At 43.6% G+C, this 18,594-nt stretch overlaps 2 protein-coding genes and 1 non-coding gene across 7 annotated transcripts in view; 1 reads left to right on the plus strand and 2 right to left on the minus strand.

The window, feature by feature from the left end:
* Positions 1–888, minus strand: part of ltbp3 (latent transforming growth factor beta binding protein 3) — a 40,755-nt gene extending 39,867 nt beyond the window's left edge. For 2 of the 4 annotated variants that reach the window (XM_047151902.1, XM_017459566.2), the window contains exon 1: positions 403–888. In XM_047151902.1, coding sequence (XP_047007858.1) covers positions 403–646 — 244 coding nt within the window. In that variant the 5' untranslated portion in view covers positions 647–888. The remainder of the gene's footprint in view (positions 1–402) is intronic. The other 2 variants (XM_017459567.3, XM_017459565.3) reach the window with 1 other exon arrangement.
* A 4,626-nt stretch (positions 889–5,514) lies between these two features.
* Positions 5,515–10,224, minus strand: si:ch1073-224n8.1 (zinc finger protein GLI4). Its single transcript, XM_017460719.3, has 3 exons — positions 9,181–10,224; positions 7,872–8,380; positions 5,515–7,712 (listed from the first exon to the last, which is right to left on the minus strand). The coding sequence occupies exons 1-3, from the start codon at positions 9,387–9,389 to the stop codon at positions 6,745–6,747; spliced, it is 1,686 nt and encodes a 561-aa protein (XP_017316208.1). The 5' UTR covers positions 9,390–10,224; the 3' UTR covers positions 5,515–6,744.
* Positions 10,225–13,289: 3,065 nt separating this feature from the next.
* On the plus strand, positions 13,290–14,859 carry LOC108260339 (uncharacterized). Of its 2 annotated transcripts, none has more exons than XR_008393698.1 (3): positions 13,290–13,671; positions 13,766–13,848; positions 14,350–14,859. It is a non-coding gene; the product is annotated as an uncharacterized LOC108260339 (transcript). The 2 variants fall into 2 exon arrangements; XR_008393697.1 differs by having other exon boundaries at positions 13,290–13,524.
* The last annotated feature ends 3,735 nt before the right edge of the window (positions 14,860–18,594 follow it).

Here is an 18,594-nt window from a genome sequence, read left to right on the forward strand (position 1 = left end):
CCCGAAGCACGAGGAGAACATGCGAACTCCACACACACAGGCCGGAGGCGGGATTCGAACCTCAAACCTGCTCAGGTGCGAGGAAACAGCGTCCACACGTCACCAAACGTACCGAACGCTGGGCGTGTTTCAAGACCTCCTCAACATCTCAACTCATGACCGCAGAACTGCTTTATGACGTGTGATTTTTGTGCACCACACCAGAACCAGGTGGAGCAGGCTCGGTGGCGGTCCCTTTCCACTGATGCGCAAACCACACAGGTAATTAAACTACCAATCAGCGTGCGGAATTGTGACGTCAGAAGGACGTACAAACTTTGGACGCGTTTCGGTCTGCAACACGTGAACTACGCGTCAGTGAGTCGCGCGCTGTTGAGCCCGGAGAGAGTTGGATGGACCTACCGACTCTGAAGCCGTGTCCGGTGAGCGTGTCGGCGGCCTGTCCGTTCTCCCCGATCAGCGTCGTGTTGTCGCCCTGCTCGCACGTGTCGCGGCACTGGCCGTTGCGCTCGCACGTGCGCTTGCAGATGAGCGGCGCGATGACCACCTTGAAGCGCTCGCGCGTGGACACGCGCTCCAGGCACGCCGCCGGCCTCCGGAGCGCGAGACAGACGAACAGCAGCAGCGGAAGCGTCACCGGGCGCATGCTGGCATATCGCGCGCGCGCGCGCTCGGCGCGTTTTGGAGTGGGGACGGAAAAAAAAAAACTACACACAAAAAACAACTATTTGTTTCTTCTCTTATAACAACAACATGATGCCGGTTAAATAAACAGGAGCGCGCGAGACATCCTAAAGTCCAAAAGCTCGTGGTCGGTAAATGGAGCAGCACCGAGTCCTCTTCTTCTCACAGCTGCGTGTGTGTGTGTGTGTGTGTGTATGCATTTAAAAGTTTTGGGGAAAGTTAACAGCAGGAGGAGGAGATGAAGAGGAGGAGGAGGAGAGGAGGAGCGAGACCAATCCGGTGCAGGCAGCTAGTGATGTGCAAAACGATTCTTTTTCTTTCTTTTTTTTTTACTGAGTCGACTCATCCAGCTCAGTACAGTAAAGGGAATCGAATCTTTTACTCGCTGATTCGTTCAGGAGGTAAATCCTGCAGTTAGAATCATGCAAATAAAAACAAAGTGATTTTAAACGCAAAAACGTGGATGTGAATGATGTTGGGTTTGTATCTTATAATCTGAAACTGAATTCAGTACTGAAACCGAATCGAATCGAAAATCTGAAACTGAATTTCACGCGTGATGGCGCGTGACTGACCGTGATATTCATGACTTTTATTTAAAAAAAAATAATAATAAAAAGCAATAAAATGACCGTAATAATGACTGCCACTGTGACGTGAGTCTGTTTTAAATCATAAACTCATAGCCTATATTCTGCAGGGAATATTTTAGTATACTGTATGTGTATATAAATATATGATGTAATCTCCAAATGTTATTATTTTATTCCTGTTTTTTTTAAACTCTTCTTTTCTAATAATTGAAGACTCATTTCTCATTTTTCCTCCTTCCCTGTCATGGCGGTTCAGTTCTGAGGTCACCACCGAATCTGTTTTTAAAATTGATCCAGTAGAGTCGAATCGGTTCAAAGATTCGTCCAAAAAAGAGTCGGTTCATATCAGGGGCTGCACATCACCGGTAGGAGCAGCGGTGGTGTGTTGTTTCTTTCCTCCTGGAGCACCTTCTGTCTCACTGCTCATGCATGCGCGCGCGCACACACACGCACACACACACACACACACGCGCGCGCGCGCGGAGGGAAGGATTCAGATTTCCACATGTATTACAGACACTGTTATTATCACATGACTATGTCTACACGTTTCACTGATTTTCATATTTGACATTTCACGCATTTCATTTCTTTTCACGTGATTTTTACACGTTTCATTTATTTTCACTATATTTTTTCACGTTTGATTTGACTTGTGTGGTATTTATTTTCTTTCACTTATTTATGTGATCATACCTTTAATTAATTTTTACGTGTTTAAGTTACTCACGTGTGACATTTCACACGTTTCGTTTCTTTTAACACATGATTTTCACACGTTTCATTTCTTTCCACGTGATTTTGACGTTTCATGCATTTTACGTGACGTTTCACTTCATTCAACACATGATTTTTACGTTTCATTTATTTTTGTGATTTTTTTACACTTTTCACGTGTACATTGTACATTTTGTTTATTTTCACGTGATCACATGTTCAATTTCGTTTTGCATGTGATTTTTTTTTACACGTTTCATTTACAGCACGTGTTCATTTTGCTCACATCCTTCACGACGTGATGGCACATTTGAGTTTTAGGGGTATCGCGTGTTGAAATCAGCTTCACGTGTTTTCTACGTGATCACGTAGTGTAGCACTCACACTGACATGAAAGTGTTTTTTTGGTCCATAAGCGTAAGCCTTTTTATGTTTTGTTGTGAAGCTGGGGAGTGTGTTTGGGAAAGTGACGGCGGCGTGTGAAGAGCGTCTCCTGCGTCACGGCTGACCTCATAGCGGGCTGAATGAGCAGAGCGGATCAATTTTAATACCACAGTGACACACACACACACAGTCAGTGTCATTGTTTGGAAACTGGAGCTGATCACAGCATGTGTGTGTGTGTGTGTGTGTGTGTGTGTGTGTGTGTCCATACGGGTGTCCTATTTCGTCTTGGATCAGAAGTTTGGAGCAGTGAATGGGAAATGGAATGCTGCATTATTGTTGGCTACCATAACACACGTGTACACACACACACACACAACTTTATTACTCAAGAGTGGAAACACACACACAGAGCGAGGAATATCGTTAGGTTTAGGAAACTATGTAAGTCTAGTGTGAGTGAGGGAGAAAAGTAAACCAGGGTGATATGGATGAAATGAGACAAAGCATGTCTGTGCACGTGTGTGTGTGTGTGTGTGTGAGAGAGAGAGAGAGAGAGAGAGAGAGAGAGAGAGAGGGAGAAGGAGAATGAGTTGAGTCACTTCCTTTGCGAAAAGTGAGAATGTTTGCTTTCAGTCGCTACGGAAATGACTGCATGGCTCTGGACAGTCTTACACACACACACACACACACACAATCAAGCATGCATGCATGCAGGAGAGAGCTCACAAACATATCTTACATTTTTGGCCATGTACTACACACACACACACAATTGCTTACTGTACTCACATAAATAACAGACAGACAGATAGATGTACAGATGGACAGACAGATAGACTGCTGTTTAGATTACACAACAATAATTCCTCTAACTGCTCTATTACACAATGAGATCATCCACTGTCTCTATCACACACCGATATTAAACCTTTATAACCTCTCTATTACACGCCAATATTATTAGTCCTCACTGATACACTTTAAATGTACACAGAGCCTAACACACACACACACACACACACACACACACAGAGAGACAGCAATATTCTTAAATATTTTCTCTGTTACCTTAGTGTATGGTCTCGAGGGCGGGAATGTCATCACGACAACGTCATCGGGTCTCCACCGTGGCTAACCACACACACACACACACACACACACACACACACACACACCACACCACACCACTGGTAGAGGAGAAAGCGTCTCTGGTCAAAAAAAATATACTGACTAAAATGTCTCTTATTCACCCCAAGGATGACTGAGTCAAGACTGTGTGTGTGTGTCTGTGTGTCTGTGTGTGTGTGTGTGTGTGTGTTTTGTGGTATATTGTTATCCACAGGGAGCACCTTTACCCTCATTTTGGTTTGATCAAAATAAGACCAGTGGGGTGGTTGTCTCTAAACTCCTGTGAGTCAGAGACTGTCTCACTGTCAGAAACACTCACATATAATGAATGGGCATGTATGTGTGTGTGTGTGTGTGTGTGTGTGTGTGTGTGTGTGTGTGTGTGTGAGACAGATGTGCTCAGCGTTGAGGAGAAATGACACATTTTCAGCACACAGTAATTAGTCATACTGTGCATACATGTACATGTAAACACACACACACACACACACACACACACACACACACACACACACACACACACACAGCACAGTGCACCACATGGCCAGGTATGCAGGGGGAAAAAAAAGGCGGCGAAAGACATTTAACAGATGTTTTTATGAGGGGAAACACAGATTCAGGTTTACAAAACGCATGCTCGATTTTATTTAAAAAACAAAAAAACAAAAACACACCAACAGTAAAACTAATGTGTCCTGTTTACGTAACATTTACCAAACTTGTATTTACTCACATTTATTCAACACTAAAACGAGATATATCTAAAGGTTATTTACACGTGGAAGTGTTAATAAAACACGGCTTATGTGGGTATTAGTTTTAGAGTATCTTCTACAGAGCTATATTTTTACACTAGACAAAAAAAAGGCTGTAAATATAAACAAACAAACAAAAGTCCAAAAAGGTTTACAAACTCCCGTGAAAACACGTTATAATATCCATAAAGGGTAAAACATGCAACGAAAGCGTGAATGGTGGTTAAAAACAGAAAACACCCCGGCTTTAACAACAAAAAATAATCTGAAAATGGTTTTATATGCTATATATATATATATTCACAAATGTCTATAAGACTGGAGGTGAAGGGCTAAAACACAGAAAAATACAAACAAAATATGACTCCTGCTGTGGAAAACATCCAAATTGTAGCTCCGCCCTTAACGGGGTACAAAAAAAAAGAGGGAAAAAAACCCCGAACAAAATAACTTGCTTTATAAAATATTCAACATGTAGTTTGTTGATTTGACCATAAGGGGGCAGCACGTTTCTAAGCGTTATGACGTCCCTTTTTTATACTATATTCAGAAATACACACTAGAAATATCAACAAGCGTGGAGGAAACGGGGTAAAAACCTAAAATCATACCTCCGTTAAAAACCCGATCGTGCAGTTTCTCGTTTGACCATTAGGGGGCAGCACGGTTCTATACGTTTCAACGCGCCGAGTCTTTTTCTAAACCGTATTCAGCGATACACAACAGAGATATCAGTATGACTGGAGCTAACAGGAGTATACACACAAAAAATGTTCAAATAAAATTGGGAAGAAGAAAAAAAAACAAACATAAAAAAAAAAAAACAACAACGACTACGAGAGCTTTAACATCAAACATGCAGTTCATAGTTTTGACCAGAAGAGGGCGTTTCTAAAAGTTTTGACCTTCCTGTTCATTTTAAAAACTGTACAGAAACACCATAGAAAGATCGATAAGCCGGGAGGTAAAGAGTTAAAATATGGAAATACTTAACAAAAAAATAAAATAATTATAACAATGAACACAATAACTTTTGCTTGATAAATCCCCAACCTGCAGTTTCTGAGTTTGACCACTAATAATATACACACACATTATATATATATATATATATATATATATTATATATATATATATATATATATATATATATATATATATATATATATATATATATATATATTATATATATATATATATATATATATATATATATATATATATATATATATATATATATATATATATATATATATATATATATGTGTGTGTGTGTGTGTGTGTGTGTGTGTGTGTTTCCTTTCCGTTTCTTGTCTCTGAAGATTTTGTTTACTGCAGTTGTTTCAGTTATGTTTTCGGGTGGAAACGCAGCCAATCAGTCAAGTGACATGGTCGGAAGTCCAGACGTTTGCACTTTTACTTTCGCACTGGAGACGAATACGATCGTTAACACATCTCGACTTAAAAATTTTTGTTTAAAAAAAAAATAAAACTGCGACAATGAGATTTATTATTTGTGCTAAACTGATCATGAATTATCATCAGCTGCTATTGATTACTGAACGTTAACTGTCGCTCCAACCAACGAATCATTTTTTAGCGGTTATCAACTTTTTAAAGCAGCGGTATGTAATTTTCATAATATATCCCTCCGCTGACATTCTTTACCCCGTTCCTCATAACTGACTTCACCTCCTTTGTGAAAATCACAAATGCTTTTGTTTTGAGTCGCCGATGAAGGACAAAAAGCCGAGCAGGATTTCAGGGCCAGAAAAACGTACATGCAAATGAACTGAAACGAAGCAATTCGTTGGGAGCGAAATCACAGTTTCTGAAAAGCATTGAAAAAATATTATGATTTGTAAATTGCAAACTGGAGCTTTAAATAAAATATTGTGAAAAGTAAACTTATATATTTATTGCGAAAGTGAAGTTTGTTTATATGGATGCACAGCTTTTTTTCTTTCTTTTTTTTTTTTTAAAAAGCAAGCTTTAATTTTTTCCCCAGCTGATTTATGCACGCGCCTCTGTGTGTGTGTGTGTGTGTGTGTGTGTGTGCATAAGAGGAAGAGCGAGAGAACTCTTAATGATGTCCACGATGGTCACAGTCCTATTCCCCACAGTACCTATATTACATTATTACTAACTACAACGGCGAACCAGGAACGTGACACACAGAGCGTCCGGAAAAGCAGGAAGTCCGTTTGTGGAAATACTGATGACGGAAATACGTTCTGACGACGTGACGTCCGCGTTGCAACAAGCGAACCGCCCTCCAAAAGCATCAGTCCTTTCGTCCACGTTCAAGCTTCAGGTCAGCGGGTTATAATACATCGTTGCTCTGCGTACGTGCTCCGGAAAGCCGGGATCGTTTCATTAGGACTAGTTTCATTCGGATTTCTCCGACATGGCGGATGTTCAATTTCTCGTAAGAATCAATAAATCCAATTCTAACTCTCGGGCAATTTTCCGAATCAGTTCTACACGCAGTCCACGGCGGCGTCGCCTTCCTCGCGCTCCTCCTCCCACATCTCGAACCGCATCTCCTCGTCCTCTACGGAGCCCTGGATCTCGTGTTCGCCGAGGTCGGTGGCCGCCAGCCTCTCGTGGGCTTCCTCGGCGCCCGGTTCTCCCTGGTGCACGCTGACCAGGTGCTTCCTGAGGCTAGCGGCGTCCTGGAACGAGCGCTGGCACAGAGGGCATCGGCACGGCCGCTCGCCCGTGTGGATGCGCTGATGGTGTTTGAGGTGCTGCAGGCGGCTGAGGCGTTTCCCGCACACACCGCAGGCGTACGGCTTCTCGCCCGTGTGCGTGCGTCCGTGCTTGCGCAGGCCGTCCAGGTGACGGAAGCGTGCGCCGCACTCACTGCACGCGTACGGCTTCTCGCCCGTGTGGATGCGCAGGTGCGTCTTGAGCGCGCCGGATTCGCGGAATCGCCGTCCGCACACGCTGCATGGGTACGGCTTCTCTCCCGTGTGGATGCGCAGGTGCTTCTTCAGGCTCGAGAGCAGCCGGAACGTCTTGCCGCACTCCAGGCAGAGGTGCGGTCGGTCGCCGGCCACCTCGCCCATCAGCTCCGAGGGCGGGCGTCGACGCCGCCGGGCGTCAGGGGAGGAGTCGCTCGTACCGGGGCTCTGCCTAGAGGGCGCTGCGGACACGACTCTGGAGGAGGTGCGGAGACCGGACGGCCCCTGCGGAGGCGTTCCAACGGAGGAAGAAGGGCCGTTATGCGAGCCGGAAGAGGGAGCGTGTTTAGCGGTGTGTCGCCGGGAACGCGGAACGCCCTGCTCCTCCACCACGTGGGAGTAACCCTGGTCACACTCGCTCTGGCCACCGTGTTCGGCGTCGCCTCGGACACGCACCGGCCCTGAAGTTGGAGTCTGTTCCTCCTTCACCCCGTAGGGAGAGTGCGAGGGAGGGTGAGACAGCCGTCGATCACTCATCTCACCTGCAAACAGGAAAAAACTTTACCTTAACGTTCTCCTAGAGCGTCGCAGAGTCACTGTTATTTTACTTTCTCCTCACACACACACGCTAAATATACACACACTACTTTGAAACCATGATATTTTTAGACTATTGAAACTGAACGTGCGAGATCGCTCACCTGCCCTGTTGACGTCGTGGCACATGCCGGCGGTGTGCACGGCCATGGGGTCATAGTAGCTGTTGGTGACGGTGCCGTCCGCCTGGATGGACAGGTGGCAGCTTTTGAACTCGTCCCTGGCCTCGAAGCCGTGGATGGCGTCTCCGAGCGCGCCGCTCAACTCTGCCTCGCTGTTGGCGAAGCAGCGTGGGTCGGCATCGTCTCCTGCCCCACGGTGCGTCAGGCGACCTGCGTTGGTGGGCGGAGCCGGGTTGGTGTAACCGTGCTGCCCGGACATGGGAGGAGGAAGAGGAGGAGGATGGCTGCTGAACGGACCCTGCAGCTGATCGATCAGCTTCTGAGCGCTGCACAGGCACTCCTGCAGCGTCTTCAGCTCGCGCTCAGAGGCGTCCAGTCGCGCCTTCAGCCTCTCGTTCTCGCGCTCTTTGGACAGCAGCTCGTCCTCGGTTTCCGACATCACCGCCGCGATCTCGCCCAGCAGCGTCTCCACTGCAGAGGACAGAGCGGACCTGATGGAGGCAAGAATATATCATGAGGTTTGCATTTGCTGCCACTAAATGCAATATATTACTGTTTTATTAAACGTCTGATATTCCACATCTTCTCAATAACCAATCACTCATCAGGCACCACTCCCGTGGACCAATCACTCATCAGCACAGTTCTCCTCGACCAATCACTCATCACCACCGCTCCCCTCGACCACTCACTCATCAGCACAGTTCCCCTCGACCACTCACTCATCAGCACAGTTCCCCTCCACCACTCACTCATCACCACCGACCCCCTCCACCACTCACTCATCACCACCGACCCCCTCGACCAATCACTCATCACCACCGACCCCCTCGACCAATCACTCATCACCACCGCTCCCCTCGACCACTCACTCATCAGCACAGTTCCCCTCGACCACTCACTCATCACCACCGCTCCCCTCGACCACTCACTCATCACCACCGCTCCCCTCCACCACTCACTCATCAGCACAGTTCCCCTCGACCAATCACTCATCACCACCGCTCCCCTCGACCACTCACTCATCAGCACAGTTCCCCTCCACCACTCACTCATCACCACCGACCCCCTCGACCAGTCACTCATCACCACCGCTCCCCTCGACCAGTCACTCATCACCACCGCTCCCCTCGACCAGTCACTCATCACCACCGCTCCCCTCGACCAGTCACTCATCACCACCGCTCCCCTCCACCACTCACTCATCAGCACAGTTCCCATCGATCAATCACTCAAATTTGATTTAAGTGAAAAGACTTAGTAAGTGGCACAGCTCAATCCGGACCCGTACCTGATAGTGGGACCGAGGCGGGACCTGAGTGAGGAGACAGACACGGTGCTCCTGCTGTCGTGCGCGTGCTCGCCCCTGTCCGCTCGCGCTCCGGCTTTACCGGGAGAGCTCGCGCTGCTGGGTTTCCGGTGCGTTCCGGTTTCGCTTGCCGGGTTCATGCGTCCTCCTCCTCCTCCATTTTCACCCGCATTGTTTCGCTTCGAGTTCATCGCGAAATCCGGTCAATCCGTCTGTTTACTCGAGATCGGTTCTGTTGTTGTTATTATTATTATTTTAAATATGCTACCGCGATGCAATACACAACGCTGTCAACCCATTCAGAATTCCGGTAACGGGTAACGTTATTCAAGCGCCCGATTAATCATTAACTGAGTCGCACAGTTTTCTAAAGAGGCTTCAGTGACTCTAATACACATTCCGTTTATAAACAGTAAACCAAACCTATTTATTATGCACAAATTCACCATAACAGATCCCCACGCCCGAGATACAGACGCCGACCCCCTGTTTTCCCCCACAATAAAACCCGAGAAGGCCAGTTCTGACTTCAGATTGGTCGAAAATCTCGTCGCGGGGTGATGACGTCGGAATCACAGCTGCAGCAGCGACTAAATTGTCGTTTTTACTTTGATATTTTGTGGATCAGGACTTTCTAAAACGTACCGTAATAAACTGGCGACCCCGTAACAAGTTAGCAACTAGTACAAGCATTTAAACATTTACATTAACCCGCACGTTTACGTCATCAAAGTGTGCCGTGCGTCACTGTGCGACGGAAGCAGCTAGCAAGTGCCTGGTTAGCTTGTTAGCCACTAGAGAGTCGATGTAAACAAGCTACGAAAGGAACGTTAGAGGGCAGATAAAACGGGTTAATGCGCTTTAACAGGACGCCGCGGTATAATCTGTAGTATGGCGGTGTTCTGGAAACAGGAGAGCGCAGGTTTAACTGTGCGGTTCTACACGAACACGGCCAAGTTCTTCCTCTGTGGAATTCTGGGAACGAAAAGTTCCGCCTGGTCCTCCAGGCACGTAAAACCGCAGAGGAAGTGAAGTTAAATAAGAGTTTAAAAAAAACAACAACAACATGAAAATAAAATGCAAATAAACAATTGTGATTCATAAATGTGTAATAATAATAATAATAATAATAATAATAATAATAATAATAAACTCAGAAGAGAGATGTAAAAAAAAATTTCTCACATAAACACGAGGGAGCTTACAGATATAAATAAATAAAGTATCTGTTTATCCATTTATTTCTGCATTTCTTACTCCAATATAATAATTAAAAATGACGAATAAAAGTCATGATATTTGTTAACATTCAATTAATTTTTTAAAAAATGTTTACAGGCACACAATATTAAAATATATATTATGTGTACAAAGTACAACTTAAGCTTACATATATGCCTAAATGAATGACTATTATTATTATTTCTGCATTTATTTATGTATTCTGTAACTCTAGTAATCAGAAATACATAAATAAACAAACACAAATCGATAATTGTAAAAACGATTACAAGCAAAATTAAACCAAAAATATATTCCTGTATCAATGCCCACACAAATAAAAGTCTCTTAGCAGATCACGATAATCTCCATTACATCCCATTAAAAACATCAAACACATCTAGAATAAGTTCAAACTAAGAGCTTCAATAAATGTCTCCACCTGTGACTTGAACACTGTTGACCAATCACAATCGAGCACTCAAAAGCACTGTGGTACCATTTATTAGAGTAAACATTTTTGTAAAAATGTTTAATAGTTGTCATATTGTAGCTTTTAGTCATTTGAGCAGCCTTTGAGTTTAAAGTTTTATTAAAGTTTAACGTGTATCATGTCTTGTCTTTTTCTTATTGCAAATAAAGCTGCACATTATGTCTTATTTTATATAAAATTACTGAGAAACCAAACTGAGTGTACAGCTGAGCACTTAAGGACAACAGCAGCTCTCTTTCTGGCCTTGAACTCCTTTTAGACAACCTTTGGGTCACGCCCCCCACCTGCTCGTCCTGTTTAAATCTTGGTTACCTCTCGCTGGTCCAAAGTCTTGTGGAGCTGGCAGCACTTTATTTAATCAAGTTGTTGTGTGTTTTTGCTGCATGTCTACATGAACTCAAACTCATTTGAACGAGAAAGTTCATGGGTGTTGGGTGTTGTGGCTCACGGAGGTCATGTTGTGTATGTGATGAGATGTTGTATAAGGCCAATTCCGGTGTTGACGTGACAAATTGCAAGTGTATTAAAGGTGTGTGTATATTAAAGGTGCAATAGTCGTCCATCCATCCATTTTCTATAAAGATTATCATACAGGGTCACGGGGAACCTGAAGCCTATACCAGGAGGCATGCGGTACAAGGCGGGGTACACCCTGGACAGGGTGTCAATCCATCGCAGGGCACAATCATACATTGACACACCCATTCATACACTACGGACACTTTGGACACACCAATCAGCCTACCATGCATGTCTTTGGACTCGGGGAGGAAACCGGAGTACCCGGAGGAAACCCCCGCAGCATGGGGAGAACATGCAAACTTCACCCACACAGGGCCACGGTGGGAATCTAACCCCCAACCCTGGTGGTTGGTGTGAGGTGAACGTGTGAAGCACTAAGCCACTGTGCGGCCACAATATGTTGAACATGATAAATATAATCATTTAAGTCGTGGTCTCAGCACAAGTGTGAAAACTGCGCTACAGTCTGGAGTACTTGTTTATGTTTACATGATCCTGTCAGTCATTTTATAGACACTCCCCCAATTGTCCCCCAACTCCTTCACTCCAATTCCCCAGACAAATCAGACAGATAATTCCCCCACAAGTAAAAAAAAAAAGCACTAAAACCAGAATAAACAAAGACACAAACATGTACACTTATTGTTTGCATGCTAGCAATGACAAAAAAAAGCTTCTACAGCAGTGGTTTATATTGCCTGTCCTCCATGCACTGTTATTTTAATGTGATTTGCTGTGCAGCATTGTATGTTGACTTTTTTGCAGCGGTATCCTCATGTCACCCACCCGCCTCTCCAAAAATTGGACTTGAATCCTATGTTTACCTTGGTCACTGTCTCTGTACTGGGGAAAAAAATTGTTGTGAATGTGAGCTGTTGAAACTGAAAATATTAATCTAAGCCATTTTGGGAGATAAAAAGAAATGAATACTGGGATCTCTGCAAATACAAAGCAAAATACTTTACAGTAACATGTACAGATGATTTGTCCATGCACTTCCATGAAGACACGGCTATTGTATGCTGAAATGTAAAAAGTCCCATCTTTATTGATGTTCTTAGAAGTTCCAATGATTTTGCAGCTAGTTGATGATTGGAATACACTGTCCGATCTATTTATACAATTATTTTATTTATACAGTCGTGAACCGTCCAGCTTCAGGGAGTCTGTGCCCACTGTAGCCTCAGCTTCCTGTTTATAGCTGACCGGAGTGGAACCCACATGGTCTCCTGCTGTTGAGGCTGTGCATGCTGAGATGCTTTTCTGCTTACCACGGTTGTAAAGAGTGATTATGAGTTACTATACTTTTCCTGGCAGTTCAAACCATTTTCCTCTGACCACCCTCATCAACAAAGCGTTTCCACCCACAGAACTGCTCTGACTCAACTCTAGAGACTTTCTGAAATACTCAAACTGATGCCATCAACCCTGCCATGGAGAAAGTCACCGAGATCACACTGGAGCCACATTCTGACGTGTGATGTGAACATTAGCTGAAGCTCTTGACTTGTATCAGCATGATTTTATGTTTTGTTCTGCTGCCAAATGATCAGCTGATTTGATTATTAAATGAACCCACCATGACCTGTGACCAGGCTGAAGCTCTTACTGAAAGTGAGTGAAGGAGTTTCTGCATGACGGGGTGTTTCTCTGAACTGAAGACGATTTGCTCTGTAGCGTATGTTAACCATTCTTTTGTGGTGTGATCTCGAGTCCAAATTCCACCCGTGTCTACAAATACTGGACAGAATCCTGTGGGGGAAAACAAACAAACAAACAAACATGTGCATTGCAAAACTGGCCTTTCTGTATATAAAGCTGAGCCACTTTTTTTTTGGGGGGGGGGGGGGGGGGGGGGGATAGTGAGATTTCAGACATTTGGCTGAAGAAAACGTCCTTACGGCTTTGTGATCATAAAGAGTAGGCTGTTTAAGGTAATTTGATTTTTTGAGTACACATTTAGCACTGTATGTGCTTTAACAGGGGACTAACTGGAGGATTCTGAGTAAAACGCACACAAGAACAACAACAGCTGTAGAAAACCCAGAAGAAAAGTTCTCCAGCGGTTGACACCAAAGAAGCTGCTGAAGGTATAAAAGCACACAGGGTTTAAAATAGCCGTGAAAAAAAAAGATCAAAGCTGCAGCAGTCATAGCATGAACACATATATGCTGTATATAAACACACACACACACACACACACACACACACTCACACACTCATGCCCTGAATAGAAGGTAAGCTTCAGCTCTTCAACATTTTGTCATTTAACTTTGATATTTTGGAAATTGTCATCTTTGGTGCTTTTGGGTTTTGATTCATTTTCAATAGGTTTTGATGATTCTTTGATTGTGAACGATCATCTCCTTATCTTCTGATCTTCTCGACTGTGACTCTTCAGTCCTCTCTTGCTGGTAAGGGTCTTGATCTTTTTCTCCTCGACGCACACATTTAATAGGAGGAAATGCTGAAATACTGGGGAGAGGTTTAGAGTTCAGGTGCTTTATGAAAGATTTCTACAAATACAACGCTAGAAGAAAGACACTGACTTGGCAATACGACACTGGGGTCAGATTCCTTCACTAAACTAAACTAACCGTATATATTCGTATATCGTCGTTTCTATGGTAAAAGCATACACAGGGGCTTGTATGGCTCCAAGTGTATCGTTGCTGATATGGTAAAGGTTTCTGTAAGGAGACAGATATTTAACATTAAACAGCACTTTGCAACTTGAAATATCCCTCATAAACACGGCATTTAGGATTAAAATAAATAAACCATGGGCAGATTCACAGAAGGGGAAAGGACACGGGAGACGTGAAAGACAATTACTTTTGCTTTCGCTCAAAATCCTGAAAGCTAAAAATACAAGCGTTTTAGATGTGTAATTTTGTTCGTGTCTCTCTGCGCAGACTTCATCATGGAGATCCGTGTGTTCGGACTGGTTTTGTTGTTGGTGTTGTGCGCCGCACTGCCTGCTGAATCCCAGGACTGGGGGAGATTCAGAAGGAAGCATATTTACCCGAGCATGGATGAGAGAAGATGTACTGACACGATCAACGACAGGGGAATCAATTCTGATGGCAGATGCAAAATGAAGAACAGCTTCATACTGGCCACAGATGCTCAGGTTAGGGCTGTATGTGGGGCCGCCGGCAAGGCTGTGGGTGGGAATCTTCGTGAAAGCAACAATCCTTTTCTTGTGGTCACTTGCAGCCTGGAGCCAGGAAGCAACCCATGTAAATATAACGGTCCAAAGAGTACTCGATGCATTACAATAGCATGTGAGAAGGGTTTTCCCGTGCATTATGAGCGTGAAAGACCTGGTCAATCAGGTCGACCCTGCAATTAAAATGCCTAACGTTTGGTAATGTTCTTCAAACTAAATACAATCTCAAATAAAATACTTCCTACATATACAACCTACTGCTTAATGAATCTCTGAGGTGGTGGAGCTGAAGGTAGAGAGACAATTGTATGGCTTTGATGATCTTTTATTTCTCTATACTCTATATTTCTCTAAATGAAGATTTGTGGTCTATTATAAAGTCATGTGTGATTGCACTGTACTCTACTGATATGTCAAACATATGGTGTGAGAACTGTACAACAAATACATCACTGTTTATTGGTATGTAATAATATTTTATATACTCTAACAAAAGAAAAAGAAAAGCTTTCAAATGTATCATTTCCATTCACTTTAAAATCAACTCCTGTCATCTTCATTAAAACGTATAAGGCATTGCAAAACCATTTTATCTGCTGTGTGATGTGTGGATTTGTTCTCTATGAAGAAAGCAGGTCAGTTTTATATCTCTGAAACACACTGAAGCTCGTCACGTCTACGTGTGACGATTAGACACGAATACGGTCAGGTCCATAAATATGTGGACACCCTTTCAGCTGTGCACTGAACCTGCAGACTTCCAGCTTTCATTTGAACACACGGTTGATGTTGATAGAGGAGGAAATGCAAAAGGTCCAGTGGTCTTAAAAGTACTTCTGCAGCTAGACCAATGTGAAACAAACACCACAGTTCTTGTTCAGGTGAGATTTCATATAAATGCGTAATTTCTATGGTTTTTTAAGCCATATTAATTTTTCTTTGTTTAATCAGGTGAATCGGATAAAGCGTGTACAGCGTGTACGTGTTTGGAGGAGAGCGATGAAGCGAGGAACGTGAAGCCTGTCTACCCAAATAATCAGCTACAAAACAGGGCCTATATACAGTATCTCACAAAAGTGAGTACACCCCTCACATGTCTGTAAATATTTGATGATATCTTTTCATGACAGCACTGAAGAAATGACACTTTGCTACAATGTAAAGTAGTGAGTGTACAGCTTGTGTAACAGTGTAAATTTGCTGTCCCCTCAAAATAACTCAACACACAGCCATTAATGTCTAAACCGCTGGCAACAAAAGTGAGTGATGGTCAGATAACAGGAAAATAGTTCGGCGTCTGAATCCAGCACTACTTCTGTAACACCACTTCTGGTTAATCGCCCCCCCACCGCATCACGGGGCCACGTTAACCACTCGCTTTTTCCGCGTCTGTGTGGTTAATGCTTTTTGCAATTACTTACCTCAAACACCTCCGAGAGGGAACAAAGGCTGACAGAAGATCTCATCATTTACACCAACAGTCTACATGTAACTTTTAGAATAAACTGATGACACCAAAAGCGAGTCGATGTTCTACACAGCAGTAATTGAATACTATAAGCTATATATGTATAGTTGGGTAGACCAATAGAGAAATTTTGGTTTAAATGAGAAGTGTTATGTTTGGAGAAAGGAAAACACTGCAATCCTGCATAAGAACCTTATCTCAATTGTGAAACATGGTGGTGGTAGTATCATGGTTTGGGCCTGTTTTGCTGCATCTGGGCCAGAATGACCATGAATTGTGAATTATACCAACAAATCCTACAGGAAAATGTCAGAACATCTGTCCATGATTTGGGAATTCGGAGTTCGATGGAGTAGGATGCGAAGCTGGAGGCTCCTGCTGATTTCAATTAAAATTGTAATTAATTTGCGCTTTTCGGTCATACAATATATTTTGACTTATTCTACTCTGTTTCCTTGTTTGCAATTTTAACTTTGTGGCACGTTAAAATGTCTGGAAAGAACACGAAAAGCCGTGGTAGCATTCAGACACGACTGAGGTCTAGTGTGCGCACCACGAGCAAGTCTCTTTCTCCCCCTGAATCCACATCGCCGATGGGTGACCCTGACTTCGCCGCACTCAGGCTCGAGCTGCTGGCTTTACTGAGGAAGGACATCGCCGATATTTTTAATAAGGAGCTCCAGAAGCTCCAGGAGACTCTCGGGGGTGCGCTGTCTACTATCCAGCTTGACCTGCAGGCGGTGAAGACACAGCTGGCTAGTGATAAAGTCGCTACTGAGGCTACCATATCAACACTGAAAGGTACTGTTGGGGAAATGGAGCACGCGCTCTCCGGTTGCACCGATGACATAGCTCACATGAAGACTACTATCGAGTCTCTCACTGCGACCGTGACTCAATTAGAGAATAAATGTGAGGATTTGAAGTCGAGGTCACGGCGCAATAACGTTAGGATAGTGGGAGTTCCAGAGGGCATTGACACCTGTACAACTGCTGCTGTAGCGGCCTTGTTAAAGGAGGCGTTTGGTCTGGAGAAGGAGCCGGTTCTGGACCGGTCCCACCGGACCCTTCAGCCGAAGCCCAAGCCTGGTGAACGACCATGAGCTATTGTGTGCAGATTCCACTATCACAGTGACTGTGTTGATATTTTACACCGTGCGAGAGAGCTCCAGTGGATTAAAGTGAGGGATTTGACCAGCTCCGTTTTCCCTGACTACACAGCCAAGACAGCCCGGGCCCGGGCCACGTTTAACGATGAAAATGAATAATGTCATGAAATCTCATGAAAAATGAATCTCATGAAAATGAATCACATGTAAATGAATCATACGTAAATGAATCACATGAAAATGTATCACTTGAATATGAATCTCATGAATATGAATCTCAGGAAAATGAATCACATGTAAATGAATCATACGTAAATGTATCACATGTAAATGAACCATATGAAAATGAATGAATAAATTAAAGACAGAACATCTGTCCATGATCTGAATCTGAAGAGAAAGTGGGTCATGCAGCAAGACAACGATCCTGAACACACGAGTCGATCTACCAAAGAACGGTTAAAGAAGAATAAAGTTAATGTTTTGGAACGGCCGAGTCAAAGTCCTGACCTTAATCCTGTAGAGATGTTGTGGAAGAACCTGACGCAAGCAGTTCATGTGAGGAAACCCACCAACATCCCAGAGTTGAAGCTGTTCTGTACTGAGGAACGGGATAAAACTCCTCCGAGCCGATGTGCAGGACTAATTGACAGTTACTGGAAACGTTAATCTGCAGTTATTACTGCACAAGAGGGTCACACCAGACACTGAAAGCAAAAGTTCACATATTTTTACCCCTCACAGATATGTAACATTGGATCATTTCCCTCATAAACAAGTAAATGACCGAGTATAATATTTTTGTCTTGCTTGCTTAACTGGGTTCTCTTTATCTACTTTTAGAAAATCTGATGATGATGTTTTAGGTCATATTTACACAGAAATATAGAAAATTCTAAAGGGTTCACAAACTTTCGAGCACCACTGTATATATTTTAAGTGTAACTTCGCTCGGAAAGAACGTGTGAAGGAAGGGTGAAATATTCAACTGTCCCAAAGAATTTCTGAGGAACGGGAAAATATTCATGGTTACCTGATGGTCAGATAACAGGAAAATAGTTCGGCGTCAAAATCCAGCACTACTTCTGTAACACCACTTCTGGTTAATCGCCCCCCACCTCCCCCACCCCATCACGGGGCCATGTTAACCACTCGCTTTTTCCGCGTCTTTGTGGTTAATGCTTTTTGCAATTACTTACCTCAAACACCTCCGAGAGGGAACAAAGGCTGACAGAAGATCTCATCATTTACACCAACAGTCTACATGTAACTTTTAGAATAAACTGATGACACCAAAAGTGAGTTGATGTTCTACACAGCAGTAATTGTATGCGAAACTATAGATATATATATAATATATATATATATATATATATATATATATATATATATATATATATATATATATATA

The sequence above is a fragment of the Ictalurus punctatus genome, chromosome 28, assembly GCF_001660625.3.
Source record: "Ictalurus punctatus breed USDA103 chromosome 28, Coco_2.0, whole genome shotgun sequence".
NCBI lineage: Eukaryota > Metazoa > Chordata > Actinopteri > Siluriformes > Ictaluridae > Ictalurus > Ictalurus punctatus.